Source organism: Pleurodeles waltl, chromosome 11 (genome assembly GCF_031143425.1).
Source record: "Pleurodeles waltl isolate 20211129_DDA chromosome 11, aPleWal1.hap1.20221129, whole genome shotgun sequence".
Classification (NCBI taxonomy): domain Eukaryota; kingdom Metazoa; phylum Chordata; class Amphibia; order Caudata; family Salamandridae; genus Pleurodeles; species Pleurodeles waltl.
In genome coordinates, this window is record NC_090450.1 from 80796045 (window position 1) to 80815391 (window position 19347).

Genomic DNA, 19347 nt, shown 5'->3' on the forward strand with positions numbered 1-19347 from the left:
GGGTATGATTAATAAGTCCTGAAGAAGTTGGAGTTCTCATATGATGCTACTGAAAAGGCAACGTTGACTGTGAGAAGGACCAGAGTTCATATTTTGCATAAGAAGCTGATGACCATATCACTATTTATGATTTGGGAGATGGAGAAACATTACATTTGCATTCATTTGTCTAGAATATATGTTTGTCTATATGAGTGTGAGACTAGAGAAAGAAACATGTGTTAGGACTCACAGACAACTGATAGCACTGCAATACAGAAAGATGACATGTTATTAAAAGAGAGTTCTTAATGTTTCTTTTTTTGATGATTTAATATAATACAAGTAAATTGTGAAAACAATTTATGCTGCTTTCTATAGACACAGCACATAAATAAACCATATGTAATTAACGACATTCAATTAATCGAGTTTGTAATTAAGGGCCTTAAATTAATCCAGTTTCACAAGTGTTAGAGTGGTGGAATTGGACAAGCAAAAGGGAACTTTTTTGCTTTAGCTCATGGCTTCAATGAAACCATGAGGGGAACTTCAGTGCTCCCCTAGCAATCACACACTCTCACACCACCTTACAGAGTACAAGTCACAGGCTAATGGTGGCATTCTCGCCCTCCACCCATGTTAGCATTCCCACACACCTCCACACCCTTCACAGCCTACACATACTACCAACAGCACTCACTCCCCTGACAGTAGCACTCACTGACAAAGCTCCCCCACCTCTCTCTAACAGGTAGTCTCACACCACAAGCAGCAGTCTCACACCCCTTACAGATCAGCAGGCTCAAACTATTGGCATCACTTCCACACCCCTCACAGACAGCAGTTACACAATCATAGCAGTATTTTCAGGCCCTCACAGACTAGCAGCCACATGCTGCTGCAAGCACTCTCCCACCCCTCACAAACCTGCAGCAAAGCCAACAGGTTTAGTTGATAATGGAAAAGTGCTTCTTCATTGACAGACTAGTTTAGGTGTGCACAATGTGGATGGGTAAGTGGGTGAATGCAAGAATTAATTAGTGGGCGAACGAACAGATGCATACGCACCAAAATGCATATCTGCGTGCATGAATGAGGACTGATTGAGTGAATTGATGAAAGGGCGGTGTCACTGCACGAATGGAAGCATGTGGCCACTTTCGAGTTGTAAACCAGGACTGTAGGCTGCAGCGAAAACCTGTCACTGTTTCATCATCGTGTGCTTCTTTCGCCAAATCATGGGTGTTGATAAAAGGCTGTTTTTTTTAATTAATTTCTGGCACATCAGGGCTGGCAGTGCTGCCATTTTGTACTAAAGACCGGCGCGGCCAACGGCACCCAGGACGTTTTAAAGCCCCAACAGTTCAGAGACATTTGCACTGTCATCAAAAGTAGATAAATGCTGAATGACGTGCCCCTGGAGATCTAAAAATCACGCTGTTTACTTAGGACAAGGGATGTTATCATATGATGAGAGTAGATTAACTATACTGCTCAATTAACACTGACATACACAAAGCAGGAAGTCGAACAAATATTTTTATTAATAAGAATTTACAGCAATTCTCAGAGCTGTATACTGCATTTTGGTCCGCCTAGTAATGAAGAGAAAGCTAGAAGCACTCCAGCTCGGCTCCTAGGGCTCTCATAGTCCGCCCTACCCTTGCATCCGCTTAATTTGTAAATTAAGAGGTGCCGGTGCTCAAAGCCCTTCGCTTAAACAAGAGGCTGCTATGATTAAATCTGCCAGCACTGAATACTGAGGCTGCGTAACCCTGAAGCCATCTCGGACCTCTTCAATCCATTTACGGCCACCCCTGCCTCTTCAACTCATCCTGCAACTTTCTACTTTCTCCCTTTATGACGCTTTTTAGTTTTTCCTTCTTCCGTCCTTCACATATGTGCCTTTTGCTCGCAGCAAATGCTTGAGGCATAAGAATAAGCCCGGCCCTCACAAATAAGTGCCGGTGCTTAGCACCGGAAACAACAAGCACAAATTAAGCACTGATCCACACCTATGGGCAGGGCAGTGACATCACGCAAAATGATGAGACTCCCCTGCAGAATGTGATGAGGGGCCCCGGAGTCTCCCATATCTCACAGATACACATGTGCCTAGGGCTGAATGGCGTCCCCAGAATGTTTAGGGGCCCTTTAAACTGTTGGGGACCCCCCTGCACTGTGGTGGCTTCAAGTCCTGCCTTACCCCCTTCTGCAGAGCCTTGATAACACTATCACTGTCAACGAAGCAAGGCGCGCTCCACAGTGGTGAAACTACCAACCTCCACTGATTTTTAAGTGCAATTAACTGATCTGTGTTTTTGGCTTTAATTGATGGAGTCACTTCAGGCTTTAGAGTGATAAAGGTTTATTCTTTTTGGCAGATAATATAAGGGTGTCACCAGCTGAACTGTGTAGTGTTCCTTCTAATGGACAAAATGTGTGGTAGATACTGTCTAATTGATTATTACAAAAAATATATATATTTAACAAAATCTTGTTTCATCTTAAACACTTAATAGTTTTGCACGTTTTTTGGCAACCTATCTCATACTGTGTGTAATTCAATTTTAAAATAATGACTTGCATATTACCAAATGCTTTCAGGCAGAGTCTGAGAGTTCTATAAATACACTTCACTATATCCCAACCAGGATTCGATTGTCTGACTGTCTAGTTATACACAAGAGCATCTGCAGCAATTGCATTGACCAACTGAGCTTTCACAACGAAAAAGGGTGCACTCCCACGGATTACTTTACCTTGCATTTATTTTTCATTTAAGGTGTGTGCGTTACATTTTATAGGCAAAAGTCCTACAAAATTGTTTCACAATATTACGATCTTTTCTGCCAGTTCCTGAACCCTCCCCATACTCACTCATCTGCTATTGCCTTTGCATTCAGCTTCTCAGGTCCCGTAGGAAGATACCTACTTAACCTGGACGAGATCGTCCAAGTTGAAGCATGCAAAATAGGATGATCAAATCTGTGTTCTCTCGACCGATCCCAGGCCCTGTGGGCTGCACCGTCCTCATCCAGGGCCCCTCAGTTGTTGCGCCTGTTACTCAACTCCTGCTATGTCAACAGACCGGCTAATAACCTTTGGGTTTTTTGTGATGTTTGTAAAATGTGTTTCCATTACCTTGCATTACCTGGACTGCTGAAACTCGGCAAACAGAAGGTCTGAGCCTTGTTCGCCCCGGTGACGTTGAGTATAAATAGAAGTGTACATGGTCAGTGCGGAGCTCTGCTGTTCACACCTTCAGGAACCGGGGTCCTCAGCAGCCATGAAGTGGTCAGCACTGCTCCTGCTCTGCTTTCAGGTCTTCTCCAGTGGAGCCGACCACCACCAGCCCATCCATGATGCGAGCTGCAGTGACCCAAAAGTATTTGACGCAGTGGACCTGGCGCTGAAAAAGTACAACGCGGGCAGAAAAGAAGGGAACCAGTTTGCCCTGCGTAGGATCACAGAAGCTGGCATCGCAGTAAGAGCTCAGTTTTAGCTTTAAGGAAAGAGCAGTGAAGCTATTGTAAGTGCAGCAGATGCAATTACACACCCGGGCTTAGAGGTTTAGGAGGATCACTGCAGCCCAAATATGGCTGCCTTTTACCAACCACTCCAGGGGAAAGAGGGGGGACGATTTCCTCGCTTGCGTTAGGGAGCCTGGCACTCATATTACACCACTGCAAGGCAGGTAGGGGTCTATTCATAAAGAAGAATTTACACAAGTAAGAAAATCTACATGTGTAAATACACTTTTAGTGGTTGGGGTGGAGCCTAATTTACACAAGTGTAAAGTTACTACTAATAACTTTTCACACAGCGGTGGATGTCTCCACCACAGGGGCAGAGATCTCCCTATAGTAAAGTACAGCGAAACGTAAAAAGTAAAAAAAAAAGTTTATTATGATTTGAAGAAAAAAGTACAAATATTTTTATGATAAATCTTATTGTACACTGAAGCTCTAGTCCATATTTCTTTTAAATGTAGACCAAAATAAAAAATGCCCCAGCGGTATTAACTTAACCTTGCATTAAATATTTACCCACCAAAAGTAAAATGTTTATATTTATTAATTATGTATTAAATTTACCAAACGCTATGCCTAGAATTAGCTTAAATTAATTTATTTTAAAAGATAAATCTACATTAATTTAAATTAAAAAAGGGTTATTGAAATGCTTTAAAATAAAATAATATGTAATTATGGGTGCGTGTGTCTGCACACATGTGTGTAAGATTAAATTATATCTATATAAATATTTGAAAAGTAAAAATAAATTAATTTACTTTAACTTAATTTCCTCAAGGGCTCTGTTTTAAATCTCTACCGCCATGGTTTTGTGTGGGACAGTGTTGCAGTGCCCTGACTGGTCATGTATGTGCTGGACTTACTGCAGGTCTGAGATGCAGTACATTTATGACTATTCTGGATTCTTTTTGGCTGCTCGGGTGACTAGCATATGGCTTACTCTTTTGTGGCGAGGTGCATGTCTCTGCCTAAACCCCTTTTTAATCCTCACTAAAAGCCTCCCTGCTCTTCCCTTGACCCCGCCTGTTTTGTAGAAAGCATACCACATTTTCCAGCCACTACCACAGTCCCTCCAAATTTACTACTAAAACACAGGCGTACTTGTGCAGAGATCTGAGCATTCAGGGTGGACAGCTAAGCACATAAAAAGTTAGGAGAGGAGGAGCCCTCCAGCGTAGGTAAGTGAAAGACATTTAGTAGTACGAGTACTACTATAGTAGTAATAATAAGAGTACTAGAAACTGAAGTTTGTGAATAGACTCCTGAGTTTTGCTTTCTCTTGAGTGACACAGTAATTTGAAGGCTGCACAAGGAAGCAAAGGTTGATGCCTCCACAGAAAGCATGATAAATGCAAAATGGGAAATAGCATTCAAACAGACTCAAGAATGTCAAAGAGGTTTAGATGTAGTTTGAGACTAGCCTGGAATATTTGAGACCATACAAATGCAATTAAAGTCCTACATAAATGGAGGGAATGCATTATTTGGGTTAAGGAAAACGCCTACATTGGAAGGGCAGTTAGGACATTACGTAGCAAGGGTGTGATGGGCTCTAATGAAAGCCAAAAAAAGGGCCCCGATGTTGGGTAACAGGAATAATTGAGGGGCAGTGGATCCTCACAGCCATGGGCACCAGCTACACTAATGATATGTACTCTCTAATTTAAGGCCTGCATCACGATCTTCACTTTGTAGTAAAACATACTACAAAATGAATGCAAATCACAAATGATATGGTGTGTCTGTGGTAACGCTCTCCCTATACTTATGTGTGCAGAGTTGTCTGCCCTGACTGGGGATCCTCCGGGTGTGGAGAACTCAGCACACAAAAATATAGGGAGTGCAGAGTTGTAAAACTCTACACGTAGTTTGTGCATTCCGAAAAGTAGCCTACTTGCTACCTAGTGTAAATTTACCTTTGTGAATCAGGCCTTTGGAGTTTTGCAGTATACCCACACACACCATAAAATATGATGGAGACAGGAGTAAATGTACCATTCATTAGCACTATCCCTTGTCTGATGCCAAGCAACACTGCCCGATGCAAAGTGCCACCAAAGGCAGCATGGAGTTAAGTTTTTTGGGCTGAAAAGTTAAGGGCTCCTCAAAAAACAACTTTGCTTTGCATACCATCTGATCCCTGTTAAATCGGCGAACATTAGTATAATGGGACAGGAACAATGCAAATTCCCCTAGGATTCAACACAAAACCAGATTAACTAAAACTGAACCAAATTAGTGGAGGTGCAAACAGTGGGCACAAGGAAAATAGCATGATTGTCCAACAAATAGTACACGTAGGGGCATATTCCTTGAGCCACATTAGCGTCATTTTTTTGATGCTAATGTGGCCCAACGAGGCAAAAATCCCCGTGCCATATTTACAAAGTGGACTGCGCCAGGCATAATGTATGCAAAGGGGGTGAAAAATGGCAAAATATTTCTTTGCGTCATGTTTTTCTGCACTTTTAATGCCTGCTCAGAGCAGGCGTTAAGAGGAGGCACACTATTGATTACAATGGGCCTCAATGAGCTTTGCAGTATTAGCGTCAACAATTTTTTTACTATTGTAAAAAATTCTGATGCTAGTCCTCTAACTGCCGCCAGGGTGAGCTATATTTTAACTACGGCGCACACATGGTGGTGTTAGAGGGGCGCTAAGGGGTGCAAGAAAAGTGGCGCTGCACAGTGTGCAGTGCCACTTTTGTTAAATATGCCCCTTTATTTCAGTAAAATTGCATACATTACGTGATTTACCATGAACAGTTGTCCGTGCATGGAAATTTGTACTGGAGGGGATCGTTTGTTTCCAAATCTGATTCAAGACACCACTTTCACATCTTGGAGATATGGTGCTACGATTAGCAGACACAAAAACGAATGTTTTGCAGTAGAGTCATTGTCACACATCTCTTTGTAAATACGATGCTGCACAATTTTGTATCCTTCACGCTTTGATGTTGTGCAGAATATTACAAATCACCACCTTTTAAGAATGTTAGTACATCTGCACCTTATTCTCAGTGCTTAATTTGTGCTTGTTGTTTCCGGTGCTGAGCACCGGCACTTATTTTTGAGGGCCGGCGCTTATTTTTATGCCTCAAGCATTTCCTGCGAGCAAAAGACACATATGGAAAAGACCGAGGAAGAGAAAAACCTATCACAAAGGGCCTCTTTCATCTATTTCCAGCCACTCCTTGCCCTGTCAGCTCAATCTTGCAGCTTTCTGCTTCTCCTTTTGTGACATGTTTTTCTTTTTCTCTTCCTCCGTCTTTCCCATGTGTGTCTTTTGCTCACAGTATATGCTTGAGGCAGGAAAATAAGTGCCGGCCCTCAAACGTAAGTGCCAGTGCCCCGCACCAGACACCACCGGCTCAAATTAAGCACTGGGCGGCAGCATCACAAGCATTTGTCATCTGCTTTGGTAGAGAGCGGAAAGTCTCATTGGGCAGCGCTGGGCTCTAGGGCCCGCCTCCTCTTCTTAGTTCCCTACACTCTACATGTCTGATAAGGCCCTGCCCATTCTCCAAAGGTCGCTTCTTCAAGGCACTGTCCCCTCTCACACTGTAAAACTAATTTGTTGAGTGTCCTGTGTCAGAGCATGCAGGCGTGATTGTACATGGGAACGGAGTCTTTTGCTTAGCTAAGTTAGACGCACTTACTCTTGACACTTGTTGCAGTTTAGGAACAGGGGTGGGACGGACTGAGAACAATACCCACAGTATGTTGACTGACTGGTATGTATGTAGAGCAATTATTTAGCTGCACCCTGCCACTGAACCAGTAACAAAGCCCCCGCAGTGCGTGACGCCCCCCTCCCACCCCACGTCTGAGCCTCAGGGGTCGGCCCCCTCAGCTCAGGATCCTGCGTGAGAGCACCTGAGTGATTTCGGAGGGGGATCCTCCTGGTACAGCGGGGGTTGGGTGGCGGGGGGGGGGTCTGGTAGGGGTGGTTCAAATTTTGTTAGGTAACTGCACTGAACTGTTTCCCAAATATGCGCTTGAATATTAAGCCACCAAACATGAGTTCTGATAACGCGTCCAGCCCTTATAAATTACCTGTACCTGGACACGTTGGAGGTCGGTGAATCTTTTAACCGAGTCGGGCTCTCCTCATCCTCAATAGTCGAGTCACTCAGATCAATAATCAATAACTGTTGTAATCGGTAATCAGTACTCAATTAATAGGTCAATATAACACATCTGAAATCAATAACAGTTGGTATTTTGGCGCACCATGACCTTTCAGTCATGAATAACCACACCAGTTTATTAAAAGTTAGTGAATTTATTTCCCTATATTAACAAAGCTAGCACGATATATATATGTCTCAAGACCAATTGATATATGTATATGAACATTACTAGCTGTCCATAACGGCGGAAGAAACGCAATCTACGTGAAATCTGGATAATGATACACTCCGTTATAGCAATGCAAATCACCAATGTGACTAACTGTATTTGACTAATTGCATACATTCGGTCAGCATAACAAGATTTCAATTCTTCATGATACATTGAATGAATACCTCGACTAACCTCTAATTAGCATTGGCATGTGGGACTTCATGCAAAACGAATTTAGTCAACACAAATTTGGAAAACTTCTAGCTAGGATCCTATCAAAATTAGCAGTTGGTACCTAAAAGGAAAAACACAATGCATAATACATTTATCCTTTCAGATTTACCAAAATACAACCAGCATTCAAGAAAAGTCTTCGTCCTTCAGGTACCGGTTGATCAGCATGGGGCAAATTTCAAAGGGGCAAAGTTAAGGGCAAGTTTCCTTGCAGCGGCAAGGAGAATGGGGCAAAGTTACTGCATGGGCAAGACGGGGGGCAAATCAAAGTTAAAGTCTCTAGGGTGAGAATTCTTAAAGTCTCTTTCTCTCAGATAGAGAAAAGGGCATCAGGGTGTCGTCCAAAATGGAGTCTGGCATCAGGCTTCAAACTGGCATCGAGGAAAATGGCTGACTTCTCTTTGTCCGGTGGGTTTAAGTAAGAAACATTCCAAATTCTGCAGGGTCTTCCATTGGAGGGTTCATAGGTTGGCTTCAAATTGTCCAATCAAAAATTGTCTTTTACTAGTGCCCATTTATGCATACACTGTCCTTGGAGCCTTGGAACACAAATTGTATCATGGTTTGCCAATTATTTTACTATCTGTACCTTCATTGTCCGCACCTGCAGAGACTGACCTTGTATCAAAGGGGATGTAACCGGCCTAGCACGAAACCTTGGAGATAAGTGTACCAGCCAGTTTCTACTGGAAAAATACAACTTCAAGCAAGAATATATGTTTCATTAGTTCAAGGAAAAAAAATCACGCAGTTAGAATTTGAAACCAAGCAACTAGGCCAAAGCCTGTACTAAATTTAAGCTAAGCAAAACAGTTTTCAAACAAGAAATCATGGCATACATTTGCGATTATGACGGATTACTACATTTTTAATACTTCATGATTAATAAAGCTCGTTTAGAATGATGGCGAACTACCCCGAGGGCACATTTTCCCCCGTACATTATTTCTTTTACTAACATCGCTCTATATTATGTGTATTGATTACGCGGTGTGCATGGATATATGTCGGACCTTCTTTTTCTGCGTCATCAATCCCTCCTCTGATGACTAATTATGTCATCACATCAAATCTACCCACAAATTTTATTCCATTAAAATTCTGTATAGTAATTTGGCACTTCAGTCAATTCCCTTTTTCTTTTAGTCCCTTTTGACTTCTCCCTATATATTTCCACCATTTTGTTCTCTATTTTCTCTTCTCTTTTTCTTTTGTTCCTTGCTTTTAACATTTTGAAAGCTTTCCATGTTCCCCAAGAGCCTAATAAACAAATTAATATTATCAATATTCCCTTTACTATTTTTAGTAACAATCCGTTCCAAACGTTGCTGAGCCAATTTCCCACGGAAGCAAATCCCTTTCCAACTTTCTCCCAAACTCCGGGTTCTTTCAATTCCTTTAAATCTACACTTTCTTTAGTTAAATTTGTAAGCATCGTTCTAATTTTTCCACTGTTGTCTGGTATATATGTACAACAGTGACGCGTGCCAAGCATTTTGCAAACTCCGCCATCCTTTGCTAAAAGAATGTCTAAGGCAAGCCGATTTTGAAGAGTCATAGCTCTTTCTGCAGCAAGTTCAGCATCCATCAGGATTATAGCTCCTGAAAACTTTGTCAGCATGTTATCCACAATAGTAGACAACTTTCGTATTTTGATTGAATTCAATATGACTCCTACTGAAGGAATCAATGCTCCAAATATATCTCCTACCACACCAGAAGCTGTCTCCCTTTTCTGAACACGATGTGATTCAGACAGCCTTGGAAATTTCTTTAAGTCGTCTAGTTGGTAAACCTTTGGGAACACTATTCCCAAATAACACCTTCCATACCATCCTTTAGGAAGACGATAATAGGCGTTGAGTCCACAAATATAATATACTCCAGGAATAACTGGGTCTTGTCCATTCAGCATGAACGTCCACTTAGATTGAAATGCATATGTATGTTTACATTCACTCGTTCCCACAAAAACTGTGTCATAATATGATGGAAATCTATGTATACAAAATCTTCCTACATGCAATGTATCTAAAGCTATTTTCCCTTGTGTCTTTATTGCAGCAAAAGCATAATTATCTACAGACGTCCTTTCGTGTAATTCCCTCTCTAATTTCTCCTTCATTTCATTCTTCCTATCATCAGTGCGGTCTAAAAATTCTATTTCTACTGGTGAAAGCAAGCATGTAAGGTTCTCTCTATGTGCGTGAGCTGTGTGAAAAGGTGACATCGGTTCGAAGAATTCCCTCATTAATTTGGCATAATAATCTCGAGCTATCTTACTTAGGTGCCCTATTATGGGGACATATGCAAAAGTAACATCGTAATTAGTATAGAAATAATGAATGTCTTTTTGAGCATAAAATCTAGAAGCTACTATACTACATGTAATTCCATACGTAAGAGGCATGCTGTGATACGTTACCCCCTCCACTACTGAGGTAGGTATTTGTGTACACACATAACAATCTTTCGCATCCATGGTCTCAACATACTCACTCAGTAAGCGATAGAAAACGTTAGATGAAAGTTCCTTCTTATCATGCAAGTGTCTCTCGTCTTGCTCGAGTCTCTTCAGAGCTGTTAGTTCAGTAACGATAATAGGTTTAGAAGTAGAAGCATCATTCGTCTCACTCTCACTTTTACCATGCATTCCAAGAACTATTGCTACAATTATTAGTACGCATGCGGTTATTAAGCCTATACACATGTATTTACAATACTTCATTTTACTCCCCTGTGTAGTGAAGCTAGTCATGATCTGTATAGAATCAGAAAGTTGAAGACACTTTATCAAAGCGTTTTGCAGGTATTTACAAAGCTGAATGAGTTCAATGTCCACACAGTTTCTTTAGCAGCTTAGTCTCTCATCGGTTAGCAGCGTTGTCTCAAAATCGGTTTCAAAGTCAATCAAGTTAGCAATGTCTTAGCCGGTTGAAAAGTCAATCAAGTGATCAATGGTTTCAATCAACAGAGTCCATAAAGTTTTTACTTCCAAAATGAAGTTCTGCCTCTTCGTTCTCAAGACTGAGGGATACGAATTTGTCTGACCAATCGTTATTGGCTACGTACGCCCACTCCGGACCGGAATACCTCCTGCTCGGTATCCTTTTTCTTTTCAATTTTGCATCTCTCTTTGATTCTTTCTCACTGGTACTTTCCTCTTTGCCCAAGTCCTTTTCTTCACTTGGTGTTGGTACTACAACAGACACTTCCTTTCTTTTCTCTTTCACTCTTGGCCCTTCACTGTCGTTCAACGTTTCTCTAGTTCTTAATTTTACTGGCGATATACTTGGTCTTCTTTTTGCACTGTGTCCACTTGATGGACCTGCAATCTCTTCTGAAGGAGTTTGAGCAGCTTCGTTCTGTTCTGCCTTGTCCCCTCCTTCTGGGGAGTCAATCAGGTTTTCCTTTTCTTTTTCTGTATCGTCTGCTTCTGGGAAAGCCCTCCTCTGATCAGGCTCTCCTGCTTCTTCACCTGTTTCGAGCCTTTTGTCACCGTTACTTTCTTCAGGCTCTTTGTCACTTTCAGCTGCTTCAGGCTCTTTGTTACCTTCAGCTGCTTCGTCGCTGTCTGAGGCTCCTCCTTGGCCTTCCCCAAGTGAATCAGTTGCTTCGTCCTCAGAGAATATTTCTCCCTCCTCTATTTCTGCCTGTTCGCTTCTAGTTCTGTTTCGCTCTGCCTCAGCGCTTAGTACTTTGTTATCAGGTACTGGTAACTTCAGCGCTTCAACTTCCTCATCTGTGGGACACAACACCCTCTTTGTGTGACTGGCGTGAATCCAGTTGGGAACTCCCGCACACTTCACAGCGGTGGTAGTTGTCAAAATCACTTGGAAAGGTCCTTTCCAACGGGGTTCCAAACACGACTTCCTCACGTGCTTCTTTATCACGACCCAGTCACCTGCTTTCACGGCGTGTCCTGGACCTTGGATCGGTGGCAAGGTGGTTGCCTCCACCTGGTGAGAGAAAGATCGAACCACATCAGCTAGACCTTTGCAGTAGTCTAACACCATATCATCTGTAATATTCAAAAGCGCATTTGCAGGAACTGCTGGAAGTCTCATAGCTCTGCCCATGAGAATCTCGTGTGGGGACAGTCCAGTCTTTCTGTCAGGGGTGTTTCTCATTGACATTAGTACCAAAGGCAATGCGTCAGGCCATTTCAAGTTTGTCGATGCACATATTTTCGCCATTCTCGATTTCAATGTGCCATTCATTTGCTCCACTAGACTTGATGCTTCAGGGCGGTAGCTACAATGCAGCTTTTGCTCAATGTTCAGTGCTGCGCAAAGCAATTTTATTACTTCATTATTGAAGTGACTTCCCCTATCTGATTCTAAAGAGATCGGGAATCCGAAACGTGGTATTAACTCTCTCAAGAGTAGTTTTGCAACTGTGAGACTGTCATTTCTGCGTGTAGGGTATGCTTCAATCCAGTGACTAAAAATGCACACAACCACCAACACATACTTCAAGCCTCCATGCACAGGCATCTCAATGAAGTCCATTTGCATCCTGCTGAATGGACCCCCTGCTCTTCCAATGTGGCTCAAATTTACTACTGTTCCCTTCCCTGCGTTCATCTGTTGGCAAATGACGCAACGGTGGCAAACTGCTTCAGCAACTTGACGGAATTTGGGGTTAAACCAATCAGTTTTAAACAACCTAATCATGGCATCCCTCCCAAGATGAGCTTGTCCATGGTAAAATCTGGCTATCTGTGTCAAAAGGCTATTTGGAAGAACGAATTTCCCTTCACTTGAAACCCACAATTCATCTAGTCTCTTTACACATTGTGATTTGGTCCACGAAAGTTTCTCATCCTCACTGACATCATTCTGTAGGGATTTCAATTCGTCCATCGTATCTATCACCTTTAGAGCAAATATTTCGCTTGGTTCGAGTTCTGGTTCACTTATCAAATTCCATTCATCCCTAAGCAATATACAGTTCAATGCGCAAAACCTTGCGACTTGATCCGCATATCCATTTCCCAGAGAAACATAATCTTGTCCCTTCGAATGTGCACTGCATTTTACCACTGCTACTTCTCCTGGTAGTTGGATGGCATGTAACAATTCTTTTATTCTTTCGCCATTTTTCACTGGCGATCCTGAAGAGGTCATGAAGCCTCTCTGTGACCACAATTGTCCGAAATCATGCACTATTCCAAACCCGTACTGGCTGTCAGTGTAAATGGTAACTTTCATCAATGCAGAGAGTTGGCAAGCTCTAGTAAGGGCTACCAATTCTGCTACCTGTGCAGAGTAAACTCCTTGAAGCCAAGATGCTTCCAAAACACCTGTTACCGTGCATACAGCGTACCCTGCTTTCAATACACCCAGTGCATCTCTTAAACATGAACCATCAACAAAAATAATTTGATCATTTTCTTCCAATCGGGTATCTTTGATATCAGGTCTTGGTTTGGTGCAAAATTCAGTCACCTGAAGACAGTCGTGCTCGATGTCTTCAGCGTTCTCAATTTCAGCATTTTCACTGGGAAACAAGGTTGCTGGATTCAACGTAGTGCACCTTTTCAGCTGCACATTAGGTGATCCCAGAATTATTGTTTCGTACCTTGTGAGTCTAGCACCAGTCATGTGCTGTGTTCGGGAACGTGTCAAAAGTATCTCGACTGAGTGAGGGACCATGACTGTTAAAGGGTGTCCCATCACTATTCCTTCACTCTGTGTGAGGCTGATACCAACTGCGGCTACGGTGCGCAAGCACCCTGGCAGTGCTGCTGCGACCCGATCAAAAGTAGCTGAAAAATACGCTACTGGTCTGTTTACGCCACCATGGGCTTGGGTCAAGACAGACAAGGAACATGCATCACGTTCATGACAAAACAATGTGAAAGGCTTTGTGTAGTCAGGCATACCTAAAGCTGGAGCCCTGCACATGCATTCTTTCAATTCAATAAAAGCATCCATCTCTTCTCCTTTCAGTTCAATTTCATCCAATGCATCCTTCTGGGTCAGTTTCAGTAAAGGTTTTGCTAGGGTTGAGAAGTTGGGAATCCATTGGCGACAGTAACTCACCATTCCCAAAAACTTCCTCACCTCCCTCCTCGTCTTTGGGGGACTCATTTGAAGTACACTTGTTATTCTTTCCTTCATTATTCTCCGTGACCCTTTCTCTATTTGGTGACCCAAATATTTCACTTTCTTCTGACAGAACTGTAATTTTGAAGGAGACACCTTGTGTCCATTCCTTCCCAAATGGTTCAATAGGGCAATGGTGTCGGCTGTGCAGTCACTTTCTGTCTTGGATGCAATCAGTAAGTCATCAATGTACTGTACTAGGGTTGACTCGAATGGCAATTCTAACGCTTCCAAGTCTTTCTTTAGAATCTGATTGAAAATTGACGGTGACTCCGAAAACCCTTGAGGAATTCGACACCAACTGTAAACTCTGTCTAAGAATTTGAAACAAAAGAGAAATTGGCTGTCCTCATGAAGAGGCACCGAAAAGAATGCTTGTGACAAGTCGATGACTGAGAACCACTCGGCATCGCAAGGGACTTGAAACATTATCACAGCTGGATTTGGTACTACAGGGCAGCATTTAATTATTATGTCATTTATTTTCCTCAAGTCCTGCACAATTCGGACCTTTCCACTTGGCTTTATTAGTCCCATAATTGGTGAATTACATGGACTGCTTAACACTTCTTTCAGTACTCCCTGCTTTACAAACTCATCAATAAGTTGGGTGACTTTCATGAGGGTGTCTTGTGCCATATGGTACTGTGGGGTCTGGGGAAAAGTTACATTGGGTTTTACAGTCACTTTCACTGGTTCCACTCCTTTCACCAATCCCACCTCTTTTCCTGTCATATCCCACACTTCTTTTCCGACTGTTTCCTGTAACTCAGCTGGAATATCTGCTTCAGTGATCATCGGAAAAAGGGTAATCAGAGGATACTCTTCATCGACAGTCTCCATCTCATCCCCTTCTACACTGTCCTCTTCTTCCCCCTCACTGCTCGTCTGAATTCTAATTCCATCGTTCGAACACATAATCGAACATCCCAATTTGCACAATAGGTCTCTCCCTAACAGTGATATCGGGCTTGAGTCACATACCACAAAATGATGTGACCCTTGATAGTTACCAATTCTGACTTGTACTGGATCTGTGATTGGGTTCGTCAGGTACTTGTTTGCTACTCCCACTACTTGAACTGTTCTCCCTGAAAGTGGCAAATTTGGCACTTCAATGCTCCTAACAGTGGAACGTGTAGCTCCTGTGTCAACCAAGAATGAAACGCGATGACCCATGACTCTTCCCTCCACATACGGACCCTTTTGATCAACTTCCAAAGATGCTGCAAGCACACAATTTCCCTCCTCATCTGAACTTCCGCTCTCCCATACATCGTTTATTCCATTCTCGCTGTGTAGTGGGAATTGGTGTACTGTGTCATTTTGACTCATTGCCTGACCCGTGACCTGTTGAGGAAGCATTGCTTGCTGCTGATTCATTGGTGCTAAGGGTATTTGCATTTGCTGATTAGGTACCATAGGAAACTGCTGTTGCATTGGCTGCAATTGTGTCATTTGTACACAAGGCATTTGCACCTGTTGCAGTTGCATGGGTTGTAGACCCTGCATCTGGTTCATATTGTTTTGAAAATTTGGGTTCGGACCTCTCTGTTTCGGTCCTCTCATAGTCTGAAATGCATTGACATCATTGTTTTTCTGACCTACACCTTCCTGCACCATCATTGGGCACTCCCGTTTCCAATGCCCGACAATTCCGCACGTGTGACATGGCATCACCTTCTTCATTGCCTGTATACCATTTGGAATCATAACGGTATTCAAATCAGGACCATTATTCACAAAACCTCCTCGACCTCTGCCTCTCATCTGCGGCTGAAACACAACATTTCCCTGTTGCTGCTGCTGCGGCATCTGTTGTTGAAACCCTTGTAAACCTTGTAAACCTGTCTGAGCTGCTCTGAGCTGCATCACCATCACCTTTTCTTTCAATCTTTTCTGCTTTGTCTCAATCTCATCACTGCAGTATTTTGCATAATTCAACACTTCATCGATCGACTTTGACTGCCAACAAATCAAATGCGATTTAATCATCTGGCTAATTTCGGGTCTCAGCCCTTCCACAAACCTGAACACAAAATGGAGCATGTCTTTTGGCTCAATCGTTTCCGTGCCACTGTAATTTTTAAACGCCTTCAACAATCTCTCGTAGTACGCATGTATAGACTCTTTAACCTCTTGGGCTGTTCTGTCAATTCTCTGCCAATCCACATTTTTCGACGCAACCTTGGTTTTCAAGTGCTCGATCACCTTGTGGTACAAACTCATTACCGTAGGTGATGGCGCACCTGTGTCCCTATCTCTCTCTGGTTCACTCGTTGGCCAACCTACAGCCCTTTTACAATCTTCCCACAAATCAGCCGGAACCACAATTTCAAATAAGGTATTCAGGTCTTCCCAGAGACACTTCGCGAGTTTCACAAATCTATCCGTTTGTTGATACCACTCAATCGGTTTCTCTCTTAGTTTGGGAAAGTCATCCGTAAAGGATTGAATATCGCACCTGTGCCATGGTACATGCACAAGTTTTCCCCCTGCTGTCTCTCTCATTGGTAACATGGTTATCAGATCGTCATTCTGTTGTTTTTTCTCACTTCGTTCTGAAGTATTTTCTTTCTTTTTGTCCTTTTTCTTGACCCACCTGCTTTCCCACTTGTCTAAACATCTCCAAACCTCTGCACTCTGCAGTATCTCTTTAAGGTGTGTTTTCATCCCTGCGGATCTCATGTGTTCAAAATCTTTTGTCTCAAAGTCTAACCTGTAACTTCTGCTCAGGTGTTTAGTCTTACCTATATCGATCTCGTTTCTGTCTGCAATTTCTTATAACTTCTTATGTATGTTGCTCACTTCTCTTGTAATCCTAGGGCACATGTATCTTAGTTCTTCTTCTGTGTATGATTCTAATCTGTTCAAACCCATTGTTCCCTCTACCAGTTCATCTGCCTCCATACCCAACCTTATTTTATTCAGGTATTCTTCTCCCTTCCCGCTTGATGTACTCTGTGGGGAGTTCAGGCTGTTGAACCATTGTGTTAACTGTTGCGCGTTCAGTCCCATCAATGTAGCAGTTACATCAACTGCCATTGACGGTTTCTGTAATGTTTCAGTCTGTGAGGTTAACGGTACTAATAGTGGTGGATGTGACCTTACCACGGTTGACGGAGCACAAATTGGAATTGGACTAAATTCCGACAAGGACCCAGATCCATTTGGCAGTGCCGCTATCGGAGTTGTCTCTGGAGTGGTTTCTATGCATCTCCTCCCTGTCCCATTCTGCATCATTAACCCTTGGTCGCTGGTGCTTGAATTTGCCTGTATGTACAGTGGTACTGGTGGACCTACAGTGATAGGTAGAGATATTGCATCTGGATTCTGTCTGTTCCCCGAATTCTGTGGCATGTTAATCCCCACATTGTGGTTCATCATTGCTGGCATACCTAACTGGCTTTCTACTACTCGCACTTCTTGTGTCTGCTTTTGGGGCATCGAGAACTGTGTTGATTCAACTTGAATCAATGTCGGTCTCTGATAGTTTTGTCCTCCTTGCGCCATTGAATCGGAAGTCATTCCCACATTATGCTCATCGCAACAGTGCCTTTGAACCTGTGGCTGATAGTTATCAGCAGGTTTCAATGTTGGCACGTCTGGGTACATTCTCTGAATCCGTGGTATTCGTGGTGAGAAAGGCATGTCAGAGCTGCTCGGCCTCTGAGATATTCTCAAATTTGGTGTTACATTACCCTGTATTGGTTCTGGAGGGGCAGTACTAATACTTGAGCCTTTTTCGCTTTCCACGTATGGTGGTGGGTGATCATTCAGCAATTGTATAATGAACTCCTCATCATCTGACTTGTCTCCCCTTTTTGAATTTCTATTGCCCTCACCCTCTCTGGACTGACTCCTGTTTGTCTTACAGGTGGCTTTCCTTCCTTCCGTCTCCGCTTCCTCGGCAATCGCTGGAAACAATTTAATTCCCTGCAATACGTCTGATCTCCAAACCTTTTGTGTGCTGTCCCATCTAGCATCCGCTAGTGTCTTTTCTACTTTTCTTATTTTTGTCTCAAATTTCTTTTGTTGTTGGTTTCTAGCTATTAGCTACCAAATTGCTAATGCCTCAAACTGTGCTGGCCTTGGAGGTACTTTCATGTCGTATAGCGCAAATCTCAGATTTTCTAAAACCCTTAGGTTAAACGACCCGTGGATAGGGAACGCTACACTTCCATGTTTTTCTGTTAATTTGCACCATTGCTTTAGCCATAGACATGGCGCTACACCCTTTTCTTCAATGACGATGTAAGCTGGTGTACCCTCAGGCGGTGTTTCTTCTCCTACATTTGCTTTAATATAAACGTCTCCCCTCATGGCACTCTTAAATGCTTTGAAAAATGTCATCTTTCCGTCTTTTGTTTTTCTAAAATATGTAATCAATAAGTGACTTTAATTCCCGGAATACTCTTCGCTTGCCTTTCCCCTTCCAATTGCGCTTCACGGACTGCGTCCAATCCGTGCGCGACCCTTCTCACCAACCGACCTGTCCCAGCGCGGCTCCTAGTGACGTCACACTCACACACTGCGGCTGACAAAGTCCCACGGCTTGTCCTCTTTTCATTCGGCTTCACTCATAAACTAATTTCTGCAATATAACGCGAGCACTTAACCAAAAGAATAAAACAGATCTGTCGGTTTACTACAGGAAAGGTAATACAATCGCTTCAGAAACCTTAGGGATTTTTCACTAGCCTCGGCAGTTATTCCATCTTTCTCGGTTTCCCACTTTCGCAAGCAAAATTTGACCCGCAAACTTTACTCTCAACTGATCAATGAACTATTCTAGTGCACTTAAGAATTCGTCAAATCTCAAAGTCGAAATTTTCTTTCACTCTGCAACATTCATACCGACTTGTTGACCACGCCCGATCAACCTGTTAAACCGACCAGATCACAACATCAAACAAGTGTCACATACACTTTTCAACATACTCCGGAGTCTCTTGACCTCGCAGGGCCCGTCTCAACATCAACAACCACGTGAACAATTTTTCTGCTCAAAGCGCTACACACATGTGAAGTTCGACGACTTCCCTACTCTCACACCTTTGGAGGAACACTCCTCTAATATCTTTTAACCCCTTAAATCCTCACAAACTTCTCAATTAATCTGCGGCGATAAGCTG

At 42.8% G+C, this 19347-nt stretch overlaps 1 protein-coding gene across 1 annotated transcript in view; it reads left to right on the forward strand.

Annotated features, from left to right (window-relative positions):
• Positions 1-3199: 3199 nt before the first annotated feature.
• Positions 3200-19347, forward strand: part of LOC138265422 (uncharacterized) — a 236571-nt gene continuing 220423 nt past the window's right edge. Inside the window, exon 1 of the mRNA XM_069213119.1 lies at positions 3200-3469. Coding sequence (XP_069069220.1) covers positions 3215-3469 — 255 coding nt within the window. The 5' untranslated portion in view covers positions 3200-3214. The remainder of the gene's footprint in view (positions 3470-19347) is intronic.